At 49.4% G+C, this 24,806-nt stretch overlaps 1 protein-coding gene across 1 annotated transcript in view; it reads left to right on the plus strand.

Annotated features, from left to right (window-relative positions):
- Nucleotides 1–24,806, plus strand: part of MBOAT2 (membrane bound O-acyltransferase domain containing 2) — a 1,191,404-nt gene that overhangs the window by 1,002,719 nt on the left and 163,879 nt on the right. Inside the window, exon 8 of the mRNA XM_069606006.1 lies at nt 23,208–23,400. Within this exon, the coding sequence (XP_069462107.1) occupies nt 23,208–23,400 (193 nt within the window). The remainder of the gene's footprint in view (nt 1–23,207; nt 23,401–24,806) is intronic.

Raw genomic sequence — 24,806 nt, forward strand, 5'->3', positions numbered from 1 at the left:
TATTAAAGCGTGGATGCATCAACCTACTATGCCAGGGCTGAGGAGACGAGCTTTCTCCATCTCTTTTGGGGAAGAAAGTAGGCCGAGAGCGGAGGAGCACAGCAGCCACAGACTGGTGGCACAAACAAGCAACCACTATAACTGTGCACAGGAGTAGGGGGACCTCCTATTAGGGGACGGGCAGGCAGAAAATAAGCAAGCGCATGGACCCCAGTAAACGAGGGCATTTATTTTCTATAGGGTTGACTGGCAGCGGATTGCGCCTCCCCTTTTAAGCCTTAATGGGGGCACGGCACCTGGCCAGCTGGGGATGGGCAGCCTCACCATTAAGGCTCAAAGGGTGAGGTCGCTGGAAGCAGAGGCCTTTTTCCTAAAGACTGAAACTCCCGCGAATCCGCGGGAGATTCAGAATTTAGAAAACGAGCCCTCTGCTTCCAGCGGCCTCACGTTTCTCTCCATAATGGTTGTGTTGTGCCAGCCCACGGGCATCTCTTGCTTAAAGGGATGCCTCCATGGTGCGGCACCATCATTATGGCTTAAGGGCATTTTTTTCTGAAGCCAGAAGCTCTTGCACACGAGCGAGAGCTTCAGGCTATAGAAAAAAGCCTTTTCATGTAGTGGCCAGGGCTGCCAGGGGAGATGAGTGGGCCCCGGCAGGCCCCCCCTCAAACCGAGATTGCCGAGCCAGCAGGCCCCGGCCCACTTAAAGCCCTGCTTAAAGTGAGTACAGCTGCCAGTGCGATCATATCCACATGGAGCCCTGAGTAATAATGGGCCCACCAGGGGATGCAATAGCTGTGGCTTAGTAGAAGAGAGCAATGGCTCCCGTAATTATTTTAATCTTTTTAGTGAAAATTATTTTCTCACAGAGCAGAGGATTGTGTTTTAGAATCAGCGGTATGCAGATCGAATCTCCCAGCTAATTCCAGGCAATAGATATTTTTTCTATATAAAAAGTTATTTTTGGCAGTGCAGGTAAGCGTTATGCAGTGCACTTTAACTTTGATATAATGTGGCTCTTTGGCTTAGGAAAAGTAGTGCAATCTTGACTTCCTCTTGAGGGCTTTGTTGTACTTGGCCCATTATTAAGGTTTGGTGGGAACCACAAGGCGTCTCTAGGATATGGTCTGGGAGGAATGTGCCATCTTTGGCCCATGTGCAAAAATCCCCAACATCCATGAGCTGTTTTGCAGAGGCAAGGGTTTTTATCTTAAAGGTTTTACCTGCATTTGGCCACTGGCCTTTTTGTAAGAGAAGCAACAGGGGAAAGCTCCAAAAATGGAAAGGATGGGATATGCCTAAAAGACAATGGGACTCATTCTGGCGGTAATTCTGCTGGAATTGCCACCAAACCCATTTACGGTTACCGCCACTCGTCATTAGGCAGTGTTAATTCACAATGTTTGAGCTCAAAGGACTCCATGGGGATTTTGTTTGATTTATTGCAAACAATAATTGTGCTGTGGTAAATCTGACGAATTTGAGAGGTTCATGTTCAGCCCCCCAAAACATCATCTACTGTGTGGGCGGTTTTCTTGCAGCTTGGGAGAAGGCCCGAGCAGCTTTCTTCCCTGGCCTAGTGGGGGTATATCTTTGGGATCTTTGAGGCTACGGAAAGCTTGGATGGGAGACTGACCCACAGGCCATGAGCAAGCGGATCAAAACCACTAGCAGTAGCCCGGTGGTACGAGCAATGCATCTGGCAGACACGCTTCCACTGGTCTGATTACCACCTCAGGGCTGTGATCCATTTGGTTAATCGAGCAGGGACCGCGCCCTCAAACCGGAAGACAAGGCCTTAAATTTCCTGCAGCATTCTGTGGTACAACGTTCTTTCATAGAGGGATGAAAGGACGCTGGGCTTTTATCTGTTGTTTTTTCGACGTGACAACTCATCGAATATTGTAGGGGGTTTAAAAAAATATATAGATGGGATGTGGGTGATCGGGAATAGTTAAATAATTAAAGCGAACCGCCCCAAAAATATATATTTTTTTAAACTATGAGTTTTTTCGTTGAAATATCCACAGAGAAAAACCCATAGTTTTCATCCTGCGATGAAATGATATGGAACGGATTAGGTATGCTATGCTGAGTTTGAATGGGATATTTAGGGAGCCCCACACATAAGGTGTTGGATCAGTCCAACTAAGCATGCCGTTTCATTAGTATGTGCAGAGTCCTCACAGGTTCTTCATGTTTCGAAAATCATGCTAATACTGGTCGCCAAACCTCTGGAGAACTTAACTCCTCCCTACCAGTCAATCAAGACTTCTGCTTTCCTGCCCTCGAACTTCGGGAAGTCATTGCTACTCCATTCACTAGTGGCTGCTAGAAATGAACGAGGACACGCAGGTGGTGTCAGTCACTTTCTAATCATAACATATTGTGTATATCACCCTCGGTTTACTGTGGTTTTATTGCTGAAATATCAGTGATGTACAATTACAAAGTGCAATAAGTATTGCAAGAAGAAATATCGACATGCCTTTTACATTGCCCACTGTAATAATACCTTTGTGGGGGGGGAGCCCCCTCCAAGCCTCCCCTCACCTTCTTTACTCCTAAACTCTCATTGTCTAACTCTCCTTTTCTCTCTCCCCTTTTCTCCCTCCCCTTTATCCCAATTTTGTACCCACTCTATTAATTGTAGCAATATTCTTTCATCTTTTGTAAATTCAGTCGTTATTTCCTGCAATATTATCACAGTATACCATCATCCTTTCCCCTGTTTTCTGCTGACGAGGTTTCGAGACAAGTCCGATCTATGAAAGTCTTGTCAAAACAGGTCCACCCCTGTTCCTCCAAAACTATCAAGGACCACATTGACTCCTTGGCTCCTGCCCTTGCTGACTTCTGAAATCACTCCTTCGCCTCTGGAGTCTTCCCATCCCCTCTCAAGCACTCCCTTGTGCACCCCCTTCTTAAGAAGCCCTCCTCTGACCCCTCTTGCCCTGATAACTATCGCCCAATCTCTATCACTCCCTTCCTGGGCAAGCTCCTGGAGAAACTCGCCATCTCCCAGCTTAATCTCCATGCTGAATCTGTTGGTAGTCTTCATGACCATCAGTCTGGCTTCAGAGCCGCCAGAAGCACGGAAACTGCTCTCCTGAACATCCGTGAGGACCTGCTCTCGAATCTTGACTCTAACACTCCATGTGTTCTCATTTTGCTTGATCTCTCTTCTGCCTTTGACACCGTCAACCATACCATCCTGCTTAACCGTCTCCGTGATAACCTGGGTATCACTGGTCAGGCTCTGGCGTGGCTGTCCTCTTTCCTCTCCAATCGACCCTCCCAGGTCCAACTGGGGTCTTTCCTCTCTGACATCTTTTTCTCTACCTGTGGTGTCCCCCAGGGATCTAACCTCTCTCCTTGGCTGTTTAACCAGTATCTGGCACTCCTCGCCCACCGCATCGCCGCTCTCTGCCCCTACTTTCAGTGCTATGCGGATGATACCAAGCTCATTTTCAGGCTACCCTCGGCCTCCTCTTCTCCTTCCCTCATCTCTGACTGTCTTTCTGCTATCCAGGAATGGTGTGCCGCCAACGACCTCTGCTTTAATGCCAGTAAGACTGAGATTCTACTCATCGGCACACCCACTCCCTCATTCCCTGCAGCTCTCTGGCCGGCCTCTTGGACCTCTTCCTGCTCCTACCTGCAAGGCAAAAAACCTCAGGGTCATCTTCGACTCCACACTCTCCTTCTCTCCTCACATATCCGACGTCTCTAAGAAGTCACACTACCAGCTCCACCTCCTCCGAGGTATCCTTCCTTTCCTCTCGTTCCCCCAGGAGCTCACTGTCTCTAGAGCCCTGGTTCTCTCTAAGCTGGACTACTGTAACAGCCTCTATCTAAATCTGCCCGCTTCTACTTTCCGCCCTTTGCAACTCATCCAGAACAGGACTGCGAGACTTGTCCTTGGCCTGAAGCCCAGGGACTGTATCTCTCCAGGACTGAAATCACTACAATGGCTCCCAGTGACTGCGAGGATCAAGTTCAAAACCCTCTGCATTGTCCACAAGGCCTTATGGGGCCTTGGGCCAAAATACCTTCAACTCTCTCTTCCTAAATATCTTCCTTCTCGAGCTCTTCGCTCATCCGCCTCCAACTCCCTCAGGGTCAGCCGCTTCTCCAAACAACGAGTTGGGGGCAGATCTCTCTCCGCTGCAGGGGCCTCCCTCTGGAACAGCCTTCCTGCCTCCCTGAAACTCGAGGAGAACCATCTCCGGTTCCGGAAGCACCTCAAAACCTTCCTCTTTGCCTCCGCCTTCTCTCCCCCTCTCCCCTGCTATACGTACTGAAACTGCACTGAATCTGCAACTGGGTCACTTACCGCTCTCGGTCCTTGGCCCAGCCACTCTCCCCTGCACTGCCTCCCTGGCAACCCCCTGCACCGCGGGATTGTGTCTGTATCCCTACAGCCCCCCTTCCCAGCACTTTTCTGCACTTATCTTGCACCGCGGGACTGTCTGTATCCCTACAGCCCCCCTTCCCAGCACTTTTCTGCACTTATCTCGCACTTGCCACTAGCTGGCCCTTGTTATTTATCCTTATGCTCTTAACCCTGTACTGCACTCTCCCCTTTCCACCTCCACTTTGCACTTTTCCCCTCCCGTCTACCCTTGCGCGATCTGAATGACACCTGGCCTAGTAGGATCATTGTCTGTCTCCCCTTGTTCCCCTCCCCCAGCCTCGTCGCACCTTGAAACACTTGTGTATAGACGCCTTACAAATGCCATATCATATCATATATTCTCATATGGAAAGATATGTCCTGTATAGTCAGCGCATTGGTCAGCTAGGCCACAGACATACATAGAACATTGATCTTAGCCTCCTCATAGAAGTGATGTCACCAAATAATCATATGCTGTAGCTCAGTCACAAAGGCTGGGGTGCATCCTAATGCTACCATTCTATGTAAACGTACCTGTTTTCACAAACTGTCTTAATGTGAGCAAAATTGCCGAATTTATTATTCTACAAATTTGTTTTTTTTCTTTCTTAATGGGGCTCTACCACCCATAGCCCCGTTTGTTCATGCTCCTCACCTTCGTTCCCCCTTTCTTCCACACTTTACCCACCTTTCCGTAACATCAACTTGTGCGTATGTTTGGTACAGACATTCGTGAGAGTAGGTTTTTGATTATTGCTTTTTCAATTTCTTTTTTCTGACTCGAGTTCTAAAACGCCATCTGCCAGTGCAGTTTCGGCAGGCATCCTATCAATGTGGCATGCCTAGTGGCGTCAAATGCAGTGGTTCCTTCCTTTAAGATCGCAGCATGGGCACCACTCATCTCCCTGATTGTCTTCCTCAGCCTGGGTGAAGGCCTGCCATAAACCAAGGAGCCTTTTCAATAAGCAGCTGATAAATTCATAAGGCGCATGCACGTGACCACTAAAATAGACCACAAACCCTCCGGAGATGATCCTTCCTTGCTCTCCATTTTGTCTTTCGAAATTCACGGTAGAAAAGCCCTACCCCACCCACCTGCACCTGCGTCCAGGAAATCCTTCTGTTCAAAGTGTGCAGCTAAGACTCTAAAGTGAAATATTTGCAGGATTCTGACTCCGTGTCGACAGCAGAAGATTTCCGAATCTTCGCAAATATAGGTGAACGTTTGCAGACATACTTTTCTCAGAAATTGACAAATCTGTCGGGGAATATATGATTGGTTATTTATAACGTGCTTAATACCCAGAGGTTTCTAAGTGCGGACTCTGGGATCGAACCTGTGTTGCTCTGTGTCGTCTTGCTTCCAAGGCGAGCATGTTGCCTTTCTCGAGACAAACCGGAAATCTACAGAAACAACAAAGATCATGTCCATTGCAGTTACACAATATTATGCAAAAAATAGAAAAAACGATTTGCATCATGAGACACTTGATGTAATTATTTTCAACATTTCTGAATACTAAGAAATTGTATGCTACAATGCTTCCCATCCCACCTCCCCGGCTCCAATCATTAGATCTTCCTTTACGGTCCTGCAGGTTTTCCCTCTGCCTGGCAGTGCATTGCGATTAGGAAATTCCCTAGTCACAGGAAGGAAATTAGCAGACAGTGTGCTGGCCTTTCAACATCTGCAGGTAACTTCTCAAATCTGCAAGAGATATTGAAAATCTGTGTTTTCCATGGAAATTTCTGCACTGTTTGGGCCTGCCCCTAGTCACACGACCCCTACAGAACGTTCTGCCAGCAACCAAAGACAAGCTTTCGCATGCAATAATGTATTCCCGACTGAATGTCGATCCTCCTATATTTTGGAAATTGCATGATAACCCGAATAGAATGTGCTGCTCCGTTGTCCTGAAATTGCCTGTTACGGTGAATTGTTTGTGGACATGTATGTATCCTCCTTTTTTGCTCCAGCCATGCCACTACGGGCTGCTCTGCTTGGTATCTAAGACATGATTTTCTAGTTGGGAATGGCATGTTGTGTCTGGCCTCTCGTTGGACATTCATGTTCCCTTCGTGATGTGACAATCTGTGGTTGTTTCTGATTCTTATAGAACAATATTTCACATAGTGTGCATTACATGTTTGATACTTGCATTTTGAATATTCTGGCAGGGTCAGCCATCAAAGTTCTAAATTGTCCTCTAGTTTTAAAATTGGTTGTGGAAGAGTAACAATATAAAAATGCACTCTGAAGCAAAGACAAGAACCTCGGTCACTGAAACCACATTGTTTTCTCATAGCATTGAAACATAGCAGAAACATAGTGATGCCCAGTGTATTTTAACACTGTTATTCAATTTCTCCCAAACATCACAAATTGCTTCCAGAACCTCATTTGTTGCTAATCCTGAGCATACAATGTCAAGACAGGCCTTAAAGTCAAGACATGTAATGTCCTTCCTTTATAATACGTTGTACCACTGTGTATAATACGCAGCATGTCGTACCAATACAAAAGTCTATCAATATATAAGAGATCAAAATTCCTGGAAGATTAAAATATATATTTAAACTTGTTCATTCTGTCATGTGAACAGGTTGGTTAGTCAGAAAAAGCATTATATCTCATTATCCATAATATAAAGAAACTTCATTGCAGAACATCATGCCATCTTAAACACTTCTTAAAAGCATTTCATTCGTTTATTTTTTTGCACATGAAAATATCTTTAAAGAAATCATGCGTCCCCTACTTTATACCAGCTCATAATTGCATTGGAATTCAAGTGATGATAATCCGGAAATGTAAGTAAGAAAGATACAGTGCACCTGGTCCCCATCATCAACTTCTTGGCCTCAGGCAATCCGGCTTCCGGCCGAAGCACGGTACTGAAACCGCCCTTATAGATTTAAAAACTCAAATTGAGGAACTAAAAGATAACGGGAAACTGGCCCTTCTACTACTACTAGATCTCTCAGCAGCTTTCGATCTGGTTAACCACCAAATCCTCTGCCAACATCTCAAATCAGCTGCCCACTTCTCTGAATCTGCTACCTCCTGGATTAGATCATTCCTTGACAACTTGACAATCGATCTATGTGGGTTTTCTCCCCCCCCAGCCTCCGCTGAGCCATCACCTATACACTGCGGCGTTCCTCAAGGATCCTGCGTGTCACTGATACACTATAACGTGTTCACCACACCACTATTCGATATTCTTGATCATCTGGGTGTCACCTACACAAACTACACCAATGACACCCAGATACTCATCCCTATCACTGGTGACCACGCAGCAGATACCAAATCCTTGAACGATAACTATTTTCTCGTGCAGGCGTGGATGGCACAACACAAACTTTTCCTCAATGATGACAAGATGGAACTCCTCATCCTGCGATCACAACAACGTCTTAATAAACTAGATCTCTCCTTCAAGTCATTTACTATTGACGGCAATACTATCAAGGTATACAATGACACTAAAACTTTAGGCATCTACCTTGACTCTATTCCATCTCTGTCTAGACAAACAAATGCTGTTAGCTCAGCATCTGCTTATACGTGAAAATTCATCACTGCATGTAGACCCTTCCTGAGTACCGCAAACTGCATCATTCTTGGGAGAACACTGATTATGTCCAAGATTGACTACTGCAATACCCTTTATCTAGGAACTAGCCATCGCAACTCAAATAAATTTCAAGTCACTCAGAACAATGCCGTCAGGACTGCCGTAAATATTCCTAGGAATCAGCACATCACTGACCACAGACGCAATCTACACTGGCTCTCGGTAGCACAGAGAATCTCCCTGAAAACGCTTGCCCTCACCCACAAGTATCTGGCTAATCAAGCTCCCACCTACCTGGCCAACCGACTCACTCCCCACACTTCTACACGTCCTCAGAGAGCTGCCCAAGCCATTGCCTCTCCCTCCCTAGATTCAAGCTCCAGAAAGCAGGTGGGGTTAGTTTCCCGGTTCTAGCTTCCAAACTGTGGAACACCTTGCCCAACCCTTTGAGAGCAGATCCTTCCTTTCAATCCTTCAAGAGCAAAGCCAAACCCTGCATCGTTATGTTTACACTGCCTGACATGCGCTGCTACTGACTGCTTCACTGTTTATTACTTGTATATAATTTTTGCAACCTGATTGTATATATACAATGCATTCATTTATTGTACCTCATCCTGTGTATTTCTGCTCTGTACATTCTACATTGTTTTAAAGTCTGTACTCTATCTGTAAATGTGTCATGTAACCTAAGATATGCACCCAGATTCCTGTGGGCCAGGTGCGCCATACAAATAAACAAATACAAATACTATTTGCAAGATTCCCCAGAGGGTGGCCCAGCTGTTCAGCTGTAATATAGCCTCTGGTGTATTTGCTGCTATCGGCAGGATGCCAGTGTATGCCCATTGCATTGGGCCTCTCCGTGGACAAACATTCAACTGAGAGCAGTGTGCTTCATTGGCACCTGAAGGATCGCTCTGGGATATTTGGGCCTCTGTTTACAGACTGTGACTTCATTTCTATATGAGAGGACCCACTAGCCTTCAATGGCTTTCCATATGTATCTTGGGGACAAGCCCCCTTTAAGGTTCCAGTGGGATCAGGACTGTTGTCTCCATATTTTTTTTATTATGTATCACTGTAAAGCTGCTGTGGATCTAATGCATGGTTCCTCATTATGTAGCCCTTTGGATGTTTGTACTACAGCGCCCATGATCCTTCACCCCCAGCTATGCTGACGATTGCTGATGGGAGGTGTGACGATCCCTCAGAAAGCATCACTATTCCCGTTGGGGGGGGCTCTTTCAATGAGGCTAGGGAGGTGCAGCCGCTAACCAAAAATGGCACTAAAATGATGTTCAGAAGCTAGCATTAATTTCTCTCGCTAGCCCCACATTTGAGGCCTGTGGCCACCCAAAAGGTGCAAGCATGAAATAGATTATAGAGAAGTTAAAATGGCGAAGAGTAAATCTGAATGCGCCAAGAATGCGAATCAAGAAACGTGTGAAAGGATACCCAAAGCCATAGAAGGGTGAGAACAAAGGCTGTGCACTGTTTCACAGCTGTAAAGTTGTCCCGTAAAGATATCCATTCAGCGATCTTTAACGAAGCTGCTCAGTGCTAAGCAGGCAAATGGCATCCGTTCTGGGTTTATCATGTGTCTTTGATGACTTTCTGCTGTACACTCAGTACTACCAGGAGAACCAACTGCAATGTATGTCACACAATGCATAACTGTGATGTGTAACGCTCACCTGGTATCCACGGGGACGTCACTCAGCCTGTTCTGACCTCTTACGACCTCAAACCCTTCTCTGGAGTCTACTCGACTGGAGACTGGGCCTGAAACACAGGATTGGTAGAGTTTAACTCCCTATTGTCTCGGTGTGCTTGAACCCCTTCTTCCCCGGGGTCCAACCCTTCCCTTTGATCCACAGCTCACCTTGTTTTCTTGGAAAGTGTGCTCTCCGTCCTGCTTTCAGCGCAGGGGCGCGTTGATTGATGCAGGCTCGTTGCTGCCTAGTTACTTCACTGGCAAGAGTCCGACAGTTAAGTATAATGAGTCTTTTGAACAGTTCTCTAACTTTGTTCCTTACCTTCCTTAGATGATGGCCGGCGTCTAGGGATGGCGACGTGCTGCTGAGATGAGTAGCGCTGAAGGTGAGTGAGAGCGCGATGCGACCCTTTCGTATTTGTATTGAACTGAGGTCTTTTTCTGTGTCTTTTAGGTGCCGCGACGTTTTCAGCTTGGATGCCGGTTATGAAGAAGAAATGCGGTGTGTAAGCACGGTATGCGGCGCCTCTAGATGTTTCCACGCTAACCTGGAGTGTCTTTTCCCTCTTGCAGATGGATGAGACGTTCCGGAGACAGAGTTCCCTCAGAGCGGCTGGGATTCAGGTAAGCGTTTGAAGCTCGTACAGTCTTTAAAAATAAGCGAAGATTTGCTGAATGCTTACTAATGCCTTTTTTCTGTTCTTTTCCCTTTTCCTTAGGAAGCGGCGTGCCGGGATGGGAATGACACCGCCGAAGATGCCCACAGAACAGAAGAAGCGATGAATGATGGGCAGAAGCGCTGCATGGTAAGGCTGTTCCTAACGGTGTTCTTGCAGGAGCTGAGCGCAGAAGAAAGATGCAGGCCTACTGGAGACCGATCCGAACACGGTGAGTGTCACGCTGCAGGTGCAGAAAACACAAAGCATGTTTCTCAGCCTGGGCGTGGCTTAAATAGTCTCTGGGTATCCCAGGTGTCTCTGGGCTGAGCCACACCCAAAAGACTAGACTGCACATGTAGTTCTGGGAACCGAAATATGTGAGGGCATCCATCTTGTCCCCATCAATGCACTACAAGTCCAATCCCCAATGTTATCCTATGGGAGTGAGTGTGTCTGGTGCCACAAGCGCAAAGTCTGACTCCAAGTGGGTCTTTGTAGGGATGGAGAGGCCCTTGAGGGCCATGTAGGTGATCGTGGCCTGGCTCCAGCCTGACGTCTTGGAGGGCTGGGCACATGAGGGGCAGGAGGAATCATGACAGATGCTTATATGTAACCTTTACATTAATTTTATTTTAAATACAAGGCAGGACATTTACTGTGAAACAGTACTTCAAACGACAGCAGGACATCTATATCTATACCCATAGATCTCAAAATGTTCCTATGTATTGTACAGTCCAACCAACTCTACGGAGTTAACCAACATTTTCAATTACCTTAAATGACCCGTAGCCGAAACCACACCCACAAAGGCAGAGTTTACAAATTTCACTTGTGATTTTGCCATATTTTATTGGCTTTCCAGCCCAAGGGATTGGGGATACACCAGCTGCAGCAGGTAACTTGTCTTATTCCCATTTTGCCCCCCTGCTAACACCAGAGCTGTAAACATGAGAAGGGGGTTGAGTTCTTTGTATACCACATTTGTATAAGATGTGCCTGTATCTCTTGCATAGATTTCATATCCAAACTTTACCATTTGACAAAACTGGATGTAGAAATGTTATGCTGCATTAATATTACAGACAAGTCTAGGTGCTTCTCAGAGTGACAGCAAGACATTTGTGAGAGAAAACAGATATTAGCATTGAAACCAAAATTCCTCATTCCAACCTTCTCTCGCTTGTGTCCAGTTGACAGACAGTTTATGTTCTTATCACGTCCTCGACTTAACCGAAAGTAGACTATAAGCTGTACAATTACCTCTCGTGCACTCAACTGTAAAACACACTGCCTTCTCCAAATCCTGGACAGCAGAGATCTGAAAACACTCTTTCTACTAGCATAACATAGAAGATAATAATAAAATAATAATGTGGCACTTATATAGCGCTACGAACCCTCAGGTATCTGAGCGCTGCTTATTATTACCCACGGTGTGTGGTGCTCATTTATCGACCTCGGAAGGATGAAAGGCTGAGTTTGGCCCCGCCGGGATTCGAACCTGCGTTAGCAGGCTCTGCACGGATGTCAACTCGCTGTGCCACTTGACCAGCTGGCACAAGATGACATGCTTGAATTAATAGAGAGGACACCATCACATTCTAATCCTTGCAACCTTAAAAATGTCCTTATAATTTTACGGAGGCCAAAATAGGGGACAAAATGGAGGTCAAGGGGCATAGTTTGGACAGCGTGGACAGAGTTTGTTGAAGGGGTGGAATCTGGTGAATGTGCAGAGTCTGGCAGAGGCAGCGTCAAGTTTGAAGGGGGGGTGCATGCATTTATTTGGGCATTGGGCACCACAAAGCCTAAATACGACACTGGCCTTGCCGGCACGTGCGCTAGAATGGTAGCTGATTCCAAAAGTGACGAGCTGGTGTCTGCGTCTATTGATTGTGTGGGATTGCCGCATGACCATGGCCTGCGTATTCCCCTGGCCCGTGTGCCCACGGAGACAGGGACTGTCTGCTGGGTGATCCCAACTCCTCTAGCTGACAGATTGATCGCGCATGCAGTAGGTTGCCCCCTGCCTTCGTGACTGCGGCAGAAACTGTTGTTGCTGGGTGCCCCCAGCAACTGTGGGCCTGGTCCAGGTGCCACTGAGCCAGACAACTCATGCGGAGAGTGGCACGGTGCCACATTAATGATGCAAGGCCAACCCAAGAAGTAGGAAAGAGCTGCATTCTGCGAGTCCTGAAGACCAACGTTGGAGCTGAGCCCCCTCGAGGATGGACAGTGCCTCGAGTTTCCCACACAAGGGAAGGTGTAGAATGAAAGAAGAGGCATTGCCCTGCCACAGGGTAATGGGCGATGGATGGAGAGCGTGCGATACACCAACAAATGGTTCATGGGGTCTACACAACATATGTCAAAAAGGGTCAGTGTTGAGATGTGATGGAAACGTAAGTGGAACAAGGGGTGTATTGATATGATATGATAGGATATGTTATAACGTGCTTAATACCCAGAGGTTTCTAAGCGCTGACCCGGGGGTTCAAACCTGTGTTGGTCCATATTGTCTTGCTTCCAAGGCAAGCACGTTGCCCCTGAGTTATCCTCCAGAGACATGTGGCTGCTGGGTCTGAACGGCCCTGTGAAATCAAGTTAATTCGAGTCCTGAACCACAACATTCTATGACACAGGGGAATGAACAAGTGACCGGGCAGGTATGATGAATGCAAAGAATCCAATGATGGGCCTGCCGCGAGGCTGGATTGGCTGACTTTACTTGTGGTGGATCAAATATCTCGTCTTTAGCTGGGATTTTATGAAGGGTGATTTGCCAAATACAGGCTAAAATATTTGAGATGCTGGCTGAGGAAATCCATTTGAATAAAGGACTAATTGTGAAAATGGCCTAGTGATTGGTCAAAGCTGTGGATCTTGTAGGATTAAGTCCCTTGATTGTAGATGCTCGGTATCCGTAGAAAGAACCTAAAACAAAAAAATAGAATTAGAAATTACCGGATTTATTTGCCCAAAATTGTCGGTATTTTAATATATGTATTTGTATTTTATTATTTATATAGTGCTTTACACCAAAGCACTTTACAGCATAACAACCAAAAAACATTAAACATGGAACATAGAAGCAATAAAATATACATGATTCAAACCAGAAAAACAGCATGTGGAACAATTTGCATTTGGGATGGAAGAGAAGAGAAGAGGAGAGGTATGGGAAGGAGGGAGTAGAAGGGAGGGTGGAAGTCAAAGGGGGAGACAGGAAGAGATAAAGGAACAAGAAGATGGAGTGGGGAGGAGAAAGAAGAGGAGGAAGGGGAGAGAAGTCAGGGAGGGGGTGAAGGAGTGTTTTTAAGGAGGAACGGAAGGAGGAATAAGTGGAGTTAGAGCGGATTCAGAAAGGGAGCGACTTCCAATGTAGGGGGGCAAGGAGTTGGAAGGAGCGGAAACGAGAGGACATATGTATGGTAAATAATAGGTGAGGGTGGGGTAATAGTATAAGTTAGGGTTAAGGGAGGTGCGGGGGGACGCCCACCGCATTATATTTGAAAAAAAGATCAAAAAGTAATTTTCGTTTTTAGGTCAAAGAAATGAGGTCATTTCTCAATTCAGTTTTATCGCGGTTATCCTGGATACTCTCCCTGTTCCATCTGCATTTCATCTGACACTCCTTCACTGTTACCCCCATGACAATATATGTATTGCCAAATGCTTCTTTAATAATCATCCCAAGTGAAGCATTAGTATCGCATTCCACTGGGCAGAGTGCTGCCTCTTGCTATACCAAGCAGCTAGCTGGAAGCATAGGCATTACGGGCCGGTGTTGGCCTGCATTCATGCTGGCTCGTGGGTCCTCACCCGCTGTCCACCATCTTTTCAACCGCATGGCCCTCCCACAAGAGCACCCTCCTGCAAATCTGGCACCTCCAGGACCCACCAGACACCCGCTTCCCATGCCACCATTCATACAAAAAAACCTCTCACGTACCTGTTGCCTCCCCACTCACTCCATATCACCACCTCCCCCCACGGGCCACCAGGAGCATATACAAAGGACTCCCCTTTCCTATGTATCTGGCACCGCCTTGTTTGCAGTTTGGCTCTTTATTCTTTGAGGAAATACAGCACACGCAGGCCGCATAAGCTATTTGCTCTAAAAAAATAAAAAAGTTCCCATCAGCATACCGGCCTTCTGGGGATGAGATGATGTGTTTTGAGGGCCATTCCAGACGGTAATAGCCCTCATTCCCTGTAGAAGGCCCTGGCAGCACTCGGGCCTTTCGGACCTATTCTGTCTCCTCTGGCTGGTGGGCTTCTAAAAGCCAATACGGCCACAGGGTGAGCATTAACACCTCTGTGTTGTTTCTAAAGTCCCTGAGTTCAGGAATTTCTTTATGGTGACATTGATGTGGATTTGTTTTAAGTTCATGTGTGTAATATTTGTCCGTAAGTGGGGAAATGCTAATTCCCTTGCATCAATTCATTTTAGTTGAAACCCAAAATTACATTTCAAAACAAAAAAATATGAAAGGGGCACAACAGAACTAAACTGGAGACCTGCTAACTTTTAAAATTCAAGCATCCATCCTTGTTGGGGGTCGCCTGCCATGTCCATCCGGCAGGCGCCCCCGGGGTGCTGCTTCCTCACAGCACCAAACAGGCCCAGCGCCTGTGGGAGTTTGGGGCCTGCCATGTCCATCCGGCAGGCCCCGTGGCACTAGGGGACATCAGCGCCATCGGGGTGGGGGCACAGCCTGCCAGGGTCCTGACCATGCGGACCTCGGCCACCGTCCTGGCACGAGGGTCCCATGGCAACAGGGCCTGCAGGCCTGTACCTCCCACATGTAGGCCTGCGGCCTACATCATTAATGAGACACGGACTCAGACCAACCTTCCACAGAGTCTGCAGCCGTTCTGTCTCACATGCCTGGAGGGGCTCCTTTTATTAGCTTGGGCCATGACACAGTCATGGCCCATCTTAAAGGGGCAATACACGTGGGAGGGACACCCATCACACTCCTCTTTTTTCATAACAATAAACAAACGTTGCTGAGGCATACATGCATCCCCCTGTTACAGAACGACAAACTACTAACCAATTCTCCACACACTCAATGGGTGACAGTCGAGCTCAGTGAGCTGCCGGAAAATTGCCGGCAGTTCTCCCAGTTTACAAAACCCTTTATTAACCTGGGGTTCGGAACAGCAAATGCCGGAACGGCGGCTGGCACCACATGCACACCCTGCAACTGCGGGACCACAGCTTCACATCATAGTTCTTTCCTGCGAGCACTTGAAACATGTAGTTACTATGAAGGTTCACAACATCAAAGCACACAAGATTACTGAGTCCTCCTTGCGCAATTGCAGGACCACAGACCAGTTCGCCCTTCAGCAGCGTCGGTTCAGGAGTCACTTCCAGAGTCCAGGTCCATTGATGGCATAATTCACGGCCGGCAAGACCGCACCTGGCAGGTGGTGCCAGGGGCCACATCGGCATAGGTCCTTGATGTTGCGGGCAACTCGTGCATGAGTCACTTCCCCCAGATCCAAGTCCCTTGAGGGTACAGAGCATAGCCGGCAAAGCCGCACTTGGCGGATCCCAGGGGCCACATCGGCCTAGTCACCTGTTGTTCAGAGCAGGGTAGTGAAACGCAGGTCGCGGGGCGTCCTGCTGCTCCTGAAGCTGTTGATGGGAGGCGTTGCGGGACGGTGCTGTAGGTCAGGACAAGAGGTGACAGGATATCACTTACCCCCCCTTGCCCGCAGTGCTCCCTCAGGCCGGAGTGTCCCCTTCCTTCCGGGGTGCCAGAGGGCGACAAGCACTCCTGATGAGCTGCAACCCATGCCCTCCCCGCTGCACGACTTCATGGTGTTGGTTCGGTCAGACACTAGTTGTTGGCCGAACTCGGGGAGAGGGCCGGAGGTACCGCCCCCAAACCCACGTTGGCCTGGTCTAACAATGGTATGGCAGGGAGGGCGACACCAGTGGCCGGCAGTCCAGGAACCTTGGTGGCTAGATGTCGTGGCCACCTGTGGGATAGGCAGGGTGGCTGTAAATTCCAAAGAGCATGAGGGTGGAAGTCCCACATTGGCCACGGGGTGGCCACAGTTGGTGTTGGGTCCGTGCCACACTCCGTTAGCATAGGGCTGCCTTTTATCTTCTCTGCTCCTCAGGTTGGTCCGGGCTGCAAACGAAACCCCGAGACGTTTCCATTCCAAACAGCGGATGCTGCGGGGTTTGGGCCAGCTCCCTCTTTGCAGCCCCGGCAATGCCGCCAGGGGCGGCTGCCAGTGTTCACTTCGCTCCTACCAGAGCACGGCAGTAGCACTTCGAATCGGGTCACCTTCTTCATGACACCGCTGCAGGGCCCGGGATCAGGCTGGGCCCGGGATCAGGCTGGGCCTCATTTCACTTCCTGTCTGCTCTGATGACAGGAGCACGCAGTCTTTAGCGCCGGTAGCCCAGGATCACATAAGGGGGGCCACCAGCACCCATGGCGAGAGCAAACGTGGGGCCTCCATCCTTTGCCTCAGTCTGGAGCCTGCATCACTCGCACCGCCCAGCGGCCCGGGATTTCACACGGCTGCTCTCATTCCATCTCTGTTGCGGTGGACACCGTATAGGTGTGCAGGTCCACTCCCTCCCTGGTCGCACGAGCACCCTCATTGCAGAGGGCCGCGGCCAGGTAGGATCGCAGACAGGGCCCCTCTGCCCCCTCTGTTTCAGGGCACCTCCACTGCTCGCTTGGTTGCGGCATCAGCCATTTTGTTTCTTTGCGGCTCAGGGGGCGGGACCAGCACAGCTTCTCCTTGTTTCGCTTGTGGAACGCCGCCGGGGCACGATGAGGGTTCCTGGAATGCCGCCAGAGCACGATGAGGGTTCCTGTTGGCACAACTTTTGCTACTGGAGCACCTCCCTCCTTTCCAGCAGATAGCTCCAGATTGCGGTATGGGAGGGGCAAGTCTTTCCCTCTGCTCTGGTGGAGGTGCTTGAGCAGGAGGCGCACACCTGAGGTGTAATCCAGGTGTTCTTTTTCATTCGGCGGGGTTTGCCGCGTTAGGCAGGTTGCCTCCTGCCTCCACAACATGGAGAGGCACGCTGGTGCAGGCCGTCTCACGCCCCTTCCCACGGCGAGTCCACCCCCTCCAGTCTTCTTGTTCGCCATGGCCGACCTGCCGGCCTTCTCCATGCATGCAGCGGGTGCTGCAGGGAGCTGCTCGTTGGGCCCCACACGCACTGCGGGGCCTCCAGGCAGATCCCCACTCCGGCCGCACGAGCGCCCTCTTTTCCGAGGACCGCGGCCAGGGGAACAGGACCGCCAGTAGGGCGCGGGGATGGCCCGCTCCCTCTTCTCCATCTGGGGACCGGGGTAGCATAACTCCTCGGTGTGCAGCGGATGCCGCCAGGGAGGGGAGTGTCACACTCACTCCGTCACTTCTTCGTGGCGGATGCCACAGGGGTTGCAGGCTGGCTCCTCCCCTGGCCGCACGAGCACCCTCGTTGCCGAGGGCCGCGGCCGGGGAGGACCCACTGTACCACTGAGCCCGCTGTCTTCCAGCAGGCATCCACTCCTTTTTTTTTTCTTTCTCGGTTGATGTTGGGCACGCCTCCCATGGGGGATGGGGTGCCGCGTCAGCTGTTTTGTACGTGGCAGATGCCGCCGCTTCGTGCGGGGGCAGCCCCTCCCTGCCGCGGCCAGGGATCTTGATGCGGCCGACGCCGCCCTCTTCATTGTGGCGGCCGAAGCTGTGGGCATTTCTCCCTTTCCTTGCGGATTGCGGGTGGGGGAGGGGCAGCGCCCCCACATCGCGGCTACCGCCGCAGATACTTTCGGGGAGACGACATCCCCCCCCCCTTCATGGGGGGGCAGACCCTCCGAATGCGGCCGACGCCGCTCGCGGTTCGGGGCCGCCTCAGCTGTACGGCGGCCCCCTTCCAGCTGACACCTTCACGGCTCGCGCCGCCTCTTCTTTCCTCGGGACAATGAGGTGGGGCAGCTCACGCGGCTCCGCCGCACATTCCCCTCCGCACGGGGTGGAGGCAGCAGCTCCTCCTCCCGGGGCCACCTCTCATTGTTATGGGACTGCCTTGCGTCTCCCTCGGGAGACGGGCCGGTAGCTCACCGTCCTTATTTCCCTTTTCGCGGGAGGGGCCGCCAGCTCCTCTGCGGCTGACGCAGCTTCTCCTTGCGTGCTGCTAGCACCGCACTGCGAACCGGGGCACCAGGCGGCCCGGGCCCACGCATCCGGGGCCCTGGGCCACCCCAGCTCCTCCATACCTCAGGCGGCCGACGCCGCTATGGGCTCCAGCCCTCGTCGCCCATGTTGGGGGTCGCCTGCCATGTCCATCTGGCAGGCGCCCCCGGGGTGCTGCTTCCTCACAGCACCAAACAGGCCCAGCGCCTGTGGGAGTTTGGGGCCTGCCATGTCCATCCGGCAGGCCCCGTGGCACTAGGGGACATCAGCGCCATCGGGGTGGGGGCACAGCCTGCCAGGGTCCTGACCATGCGGACCTCGGCCACCGTCCTGGCACGAGGGTCCCATGGCAACAGGGCCTGCAGGCCTGTACCTCCCACATGTAGGCCTGCGGCCTACATCATTAATGAGACACGGACTCAGACCAACCTTCAACGGAGTCTGCAGCCGTTCTGTCTCACGTGCCTGCAGGGGCACCTTTTTTTAGCTTGGGCCATGACACAGTCATGGCCCATCTTAAAGGGGCAATACATGTGGGAGGGACACATCCCCTTAAAGGGGCAATGCACGCAGGAGGGTCACCCATCACAATCCTTATAATTAAAGTCAGGGGGTCATTGACTAACCCCCAACCCATATGCGATATACTATTGGATAGTTGCTATTTACTACCCTCCGTTTCCCCCCTTTCTTTTCCCACCCCCATTTACCGGTTTGTTGTGGCGTCGCAGGCCACCCCACCGCCACAGCTGCTTCCCCGCCTGCCATGAAAGGGAAGATGGGCTCCGAAGAGCCTTCTGTCGGCCCTTGAACTTTTGCTGCTGAGGCGTCAAAACCCGTTCCGGCTCATGGAACGGGTGCATAACGCCAGATTAATTGAAATCTTATCTGGGTCAGATAAGCCAAGTGCGCGATTGCAGGCAAACCTCTGCACTTTATAATGTTCCCAGGATTAGGATTCATCTCCTTGGGGAGTGCATACTTACCCCCTCCCTCCCCTTTTGTGTGTACCTCCTTGATAATCCATCTGCTATTGGCAATGATGATGGCCTTGTGCCAGAACCTGGATCCAATGATATGTCATTTATAACGCGCCTGTACACAAGTGTTTCTAGGCGCGACAAGACAGAAACAGAAGGAGGGCAAACCGCAATCTTACTAGTGTGCAAGTGTGGGGTAGAGGGGAGCGGAGAGGTGCCATGAGGTTCTGGGGAGAGGAGAAGTGCAGGTGACTCAATAAGTTCTACCAGAGGGTGGCTCTTAAGTGCAAGGAGAAGGCACTCTAGGGTTACGGATACCGACCCTTAAGTGCTGAGGGAGCCGGGAGGCACTGCGAGGGCAACTGTGCATGCAGGAGCCTGGGCCCGTGTTCAGGGGTGGCCGGGTGACCCGTGCGCGGAGCTATCAGGGACATATGCAGGGGAGATGGAGAGAGGAAGCATTGTAATGGTCATGAAGTATTCATTAGTGTTCTGAGGAGTGCACATAACACAATCTCCAATGATTGCCCGGTCATCACCTAATGTGCTTATTAATGCTCTGATCTGCTCTGGCTGTGGGCATGATCTAGTTACCAATTATGATAGGAGGAACATTGAAGCACTGGGGCCAAGTGCCGCCTAGCGTTGGGCTGCAGTCCCAAATTGAATTGGGTGGCACATAAGCACAGAGAGGAGGTCAAAGTGAAAAGTAGTGTGTGGCCTCGATCAGTTTCAGTGTAATGTAGGAGCTACTTCTATATTGATAAGAGTTACCATTTATACAATTCAAATTGCTCCATTGATTTTGTATGGCTCTAAATTGTAGAGTCCCGAGTGTGGCCATCGCTGCCATCTTCGAGCGTGCTGGGTGTAGAAGTAACTCAGTGGGGCCAATAGTTCTTCAATAGTGGCCCTGAGATTTGCTGCCTCTGTGAATGCCAAGGAGTGGAGGGTTCCCGACTCCCCTGATAAGGACTGAGGCCGCCGCATGGACTTGAAATGGACGCGGCTGCCTCTGTTCTAGCAGTCGCTGCTTTGAATATGCCCGCATCTCGGTTGGTTGACCTTTTTTATGGTGAACTACGTTTTTTTGTAGGTTTTGATTATTTTCATAAAAACAGTTTTGTGCTCACCAGGAAAACCTCTTTAAGGAAAATAAACAATGGCACCATAGCGCCACAGATAGTTTACAAGGGTGCAAAAGGCGATAATGGCCGGGTAGGCTGTAGTGGCTGGCTATGCCACCACTACGCTCGATAATGGCCCGCGTGTATGTTGGAGTGTTACCTCTGGCTGTGGGCCATTACAGCCTTTAAGGTCTTCCATCTGCGTCATTATTGCCTAATTATAGGCCTTTGTTTTTGAACTTCAGCCTCAGGCGCCTAGACTTTTTATTGCAAGCAGCACTTATTTTGTAACATTACTGAACTGTTGACCTTACCTGTCAAATACTGCAAATTCTTTGTGTATAGGTTGGCACTCATGATGGGCACTCCTCTTAGGCTTCTCTGGCCTTGCCCCTGGGTTGGTGCTTCAGGCTGTTGACCGTCTTCTTGTTCTCAAGTGACACTGTTCCTGTTGCTAGTTATTACAGAAGTGAAGCTGCACCACTGGTATGCAGGATGACTGGAGCAGTGTGCAGGCTCGACCAGCATTGACACCCTCCAGCTAGCTCATTGCTAGCCAGGAAAATCGATAACTAGCACGGCCTTGCCCACCTGGGTCATCATGTTCATGATTAATATTAAGACGGGCCAGGATCCAGAAACTGTGACCAGTGTGCAATGCCGTTGCTTGTTGTGTGACAACTACTGAATGAGAGTTAAAATAATAAAATTGTCAAAACACCACATCATAATCAAACAGTCAAAGAAAATAAGTGCCGAGGCTCAGAATTAAGTGCCGGCACTGGGTCCTGGCAAACACCCCCACAAATTAAACACTAATTGTAAGGGGTGCCTGGTTACATGTCTCAAGGTAGCAGATTCCATCGAGCTCCTGGCGCATCGCTAGGAGCTAGCGAACATATTCTGAAAATGTAACATCATTGGAGGATGGCCTTCCACATTTTTGTGGTGAGCATTCCAGCAATATTTGAGTTCCACTGGTGACGTTCTTGTGGTGTGAAAGAAGACTGTCATCTGCAAGTAATCCAGGGGCGGCTCTAGAGAGCACGCCATTGCCCAGTAGCATATGATGCCCTGCAGAGGGTGGGTTACATCTAGTTTCAGGTGTCATGTAGATTTCATATTATTAGTGTTGTCCTGTTAGCGCTGTGTTACTTTGGGATACAATTATCCTTGTGTAGTACAGACTTTCCCTACACTTTTTTACATGGTTATTTGCACTAAACGATGCATGACTGTTTTGGGGGGAATGTAATTCTTTATAATGTCTTCATTTTTAGTTTTGGTTTTTCGGTGGCCCTTAAACCGCATCTATAAACTGAAACTATTGCTTTAGAGTGCAGATAAGGGAGAGATACATTGTGAGGAGGGACACACAGCGTGTGGGTGTTTGGTTATTTCCACACTCATCGACTGTTCATGGCCATGCTAAACCCTATGGACATTGTGATCCACTATCTGCCACTCCCCACCCACAACACATCCTCTTGGAATCTCTTTGATTTAGCTCTACGAAGCAGTAACATCACACTTTGGCCTGCCTGTGTTATTTCTAAACCGTCTTCTCAGAGTTTGATTGCAGCTGTAAATGAGCTACAGGTGTAACAAAAAAGGCTTTGTCATGTGTGCATTAAGCCACTTGATGGTGGTGGTATGTGTGTCCTCGCTTTTGTGCCTTGCACTGAAGTCCTCTTAAAAACAGGCAAAGGCAAAATTTGCAGCCTGTCAGGCACCGATATCATGTGCCCATGTACTCCCTCCATTTTCTCATGGCTCAAAGGCCAAACTGCTTTCCCAGGCATGGACAAAGCCAAAACTGTTGACTTTACCAATGCCTGTTTTTTAAGTATTTTATACATATGCCTAGCCTGATATTAAAAAAAATAAAATAAATGATGACACTAAAACGTGCTTTCATTTTCTATCACTTCTAAAAGAGTGTTTCGAGGGCTGGCTGCATCGCATGTGCATCGAAGACCCCACTTAACTGTGCGTCATCGGAGCACATGCAAAAAATCCAGTGTGGCACGGCCCTAAATTCCACTTGATGGCGCGTGAGGTTTATCGTCCTGACAGTTTTGGACTGTCAGTGGTGGATGTTGGATACCAAGACTGTGACTCATTACGCCAACTTCTCTGGTTGAGAGTGTAGTCTCGGTTTGAAATGTGTTTTTGTCACAGTAGAGATGGTTTCACAGTGGCCATGAGGCTTTTATAGATCTCGCGAGAGTCCGTGCCAGCCCTCATCACGTGACTGCATACTGGCTCGAGTCTGTCAGCTGCTGAACTGAAGGAGTGGGCCATCCCCATCAGGAATGGGGTTTGCCTGCGAGGAACTAGAACAAACAGGAGAGCACTCGCGTGAAATAACACACGTTCTCAATAACAGAGAAATACAGAATTAAAAGGCAGATAAAAATGGCAAATGTGTGTAGCACGTGGTAAGAAGGGGCATTGATATGGATGTGTTCGTGTTTAACCCCTTAAATGCTGAGCTATATTGTACCCAACGCTAAGCAGTTCGCCTCATAACAATCTTTCAATATGCTTACAGTGTGTTTTGTGTTTCACATTTCAGGCCGCTGTGGCACAGAAGCTATTTGTCTGTGGGTTCTCTTTATTCATCTACATGACCGTCACCAAAGTACTGCCGGTGGAATACAATATTGATGATAATTTCACGACAACAGCATCGGTGCCCACGAGGGTCATTTACCTGTACCTCTCCCTCATGGCTGCCAGACCAAAGTACTATTTCGCCTGGACCTTGGGTAAGCATTGGTACTGGTTTACTCTCGCTGGGCGTAACAAATGTGGTGTTTGACCGGTTGCTCTGCTATGATTGGCCGTTGCCCCTGTAAGTTTCTACTACTTGCTCTCTTCTGCCTTCTTTTTTGAGGCTGTCAGTCCTGCAATAACTCCCCCCCTCCATCCCCCATACAACAAATATACCTGGAATATCCGTTTGCAGCAAATTAATTCAAACGTTTGAATTGTCCTGATAAGATTACTCCAACTATTGCAGACATGCCAACATTCTAGAGTACCCCAGAGCAGTGGCGTCACTGGGGGGGCGCTGAGGGAAGCCTGGCCCCGCCTCTGAAATCCAGGGCACCCCCTTGTGCCCCTCCCACCGCTGCTGGGCTACTTTGTCTGCAGTGCTGTGTCCTCCAGCACAGCACACACACAGGGCCGCAGTCAATGCTGCCGCGCATCAATGAAGAGCTGTTAAGTCACCCTGCAGCCAAGAGCAGCCCCTCCAATCAGAATGTAGCACACAAAACTGCTAATGATGCGTCATTAGTGACTTAATGGTTTAGTGCCTACATTCTGATGGGAGGGGAGGTGCACAAAAGGGGGTTGGTAGTTGGCGTGCACAAAAGATTCTCTGCAGGAGTGCTTCTGAAGTCACACGTTGCCCTTTTATAGGTGCCCCCACCCCTTACTTTTGTCTGTGGCCCCCTCTGTGCCCCTCCTACGTTTGATTCTTGGCGACGCCACTGCCTGAGAGGCAGATTTGACCACAGAAAAGTGGCAAATTTAACTTTCCCATAGGATTGCATTGGGGTTTGAATTATTTTAGGCGGCATATAGTGAAATATAGCACTATTTTTAATTGAAGAATCAGGAGTATCCCGCCTAAATCTGGGGGTGGAGGGTTTGGCATATCTGTTATGCAGTCACCACTTAGTCTCGCTATCCATATGGATTCTCTGCTTCCCCTATTTAAAGTTACCCTACAAACTAGAAAATGTAGGAGGGCATCGTGCTCCATCACATAATTACACGCAGGGCGAGTACGGCAGCCCATCAGTTTGCTCGGAACATGGGCTGAAACTCACGGTATAAGCCAGTCTTCTGAACCAGTTAACAGCTGCTCACACCCACCCTGCTATCTCCCCTCCCTGTTCCCACGGTCCGAGCTTATATCTCCCTTACATCTGCCCACCCCCACTTAACTGTAGGGGTTGCAGTGCTGCCACGCTGCTCCTCTCGTCTTCCGGGCAACCCTGGGAATTGAAGAGGGGCTCCGCTCAGAGCCTCGCACCCATTTGCATGGCAGCTATGTTGGGTGTGGGTTGCAGGCTTGCCATGACCTGCTATGTCAAAAGAATGCTAATAGCCATAATTCTGCGTTTTGAGGGCTGAACCAGGCAGTAACTGCCCAGAGCCTTTG

Source organism: Ambystoma mexicanum, chromosome 4p, assembly GCF_040938575.1.
Source record: "Ambystoma mexicanum isolate Mex_15411 chromosome 4p, UKY_AmexF1_1, whole genome shotgun sequence".
Classification (NCBI taxonomy): domain Eukaryota; kingdom Metazoa; phylum Chordata; class Amphibia; order Caudata; family Ambystomatidae; genus Ambystoma; species Ambystoma mexicanum.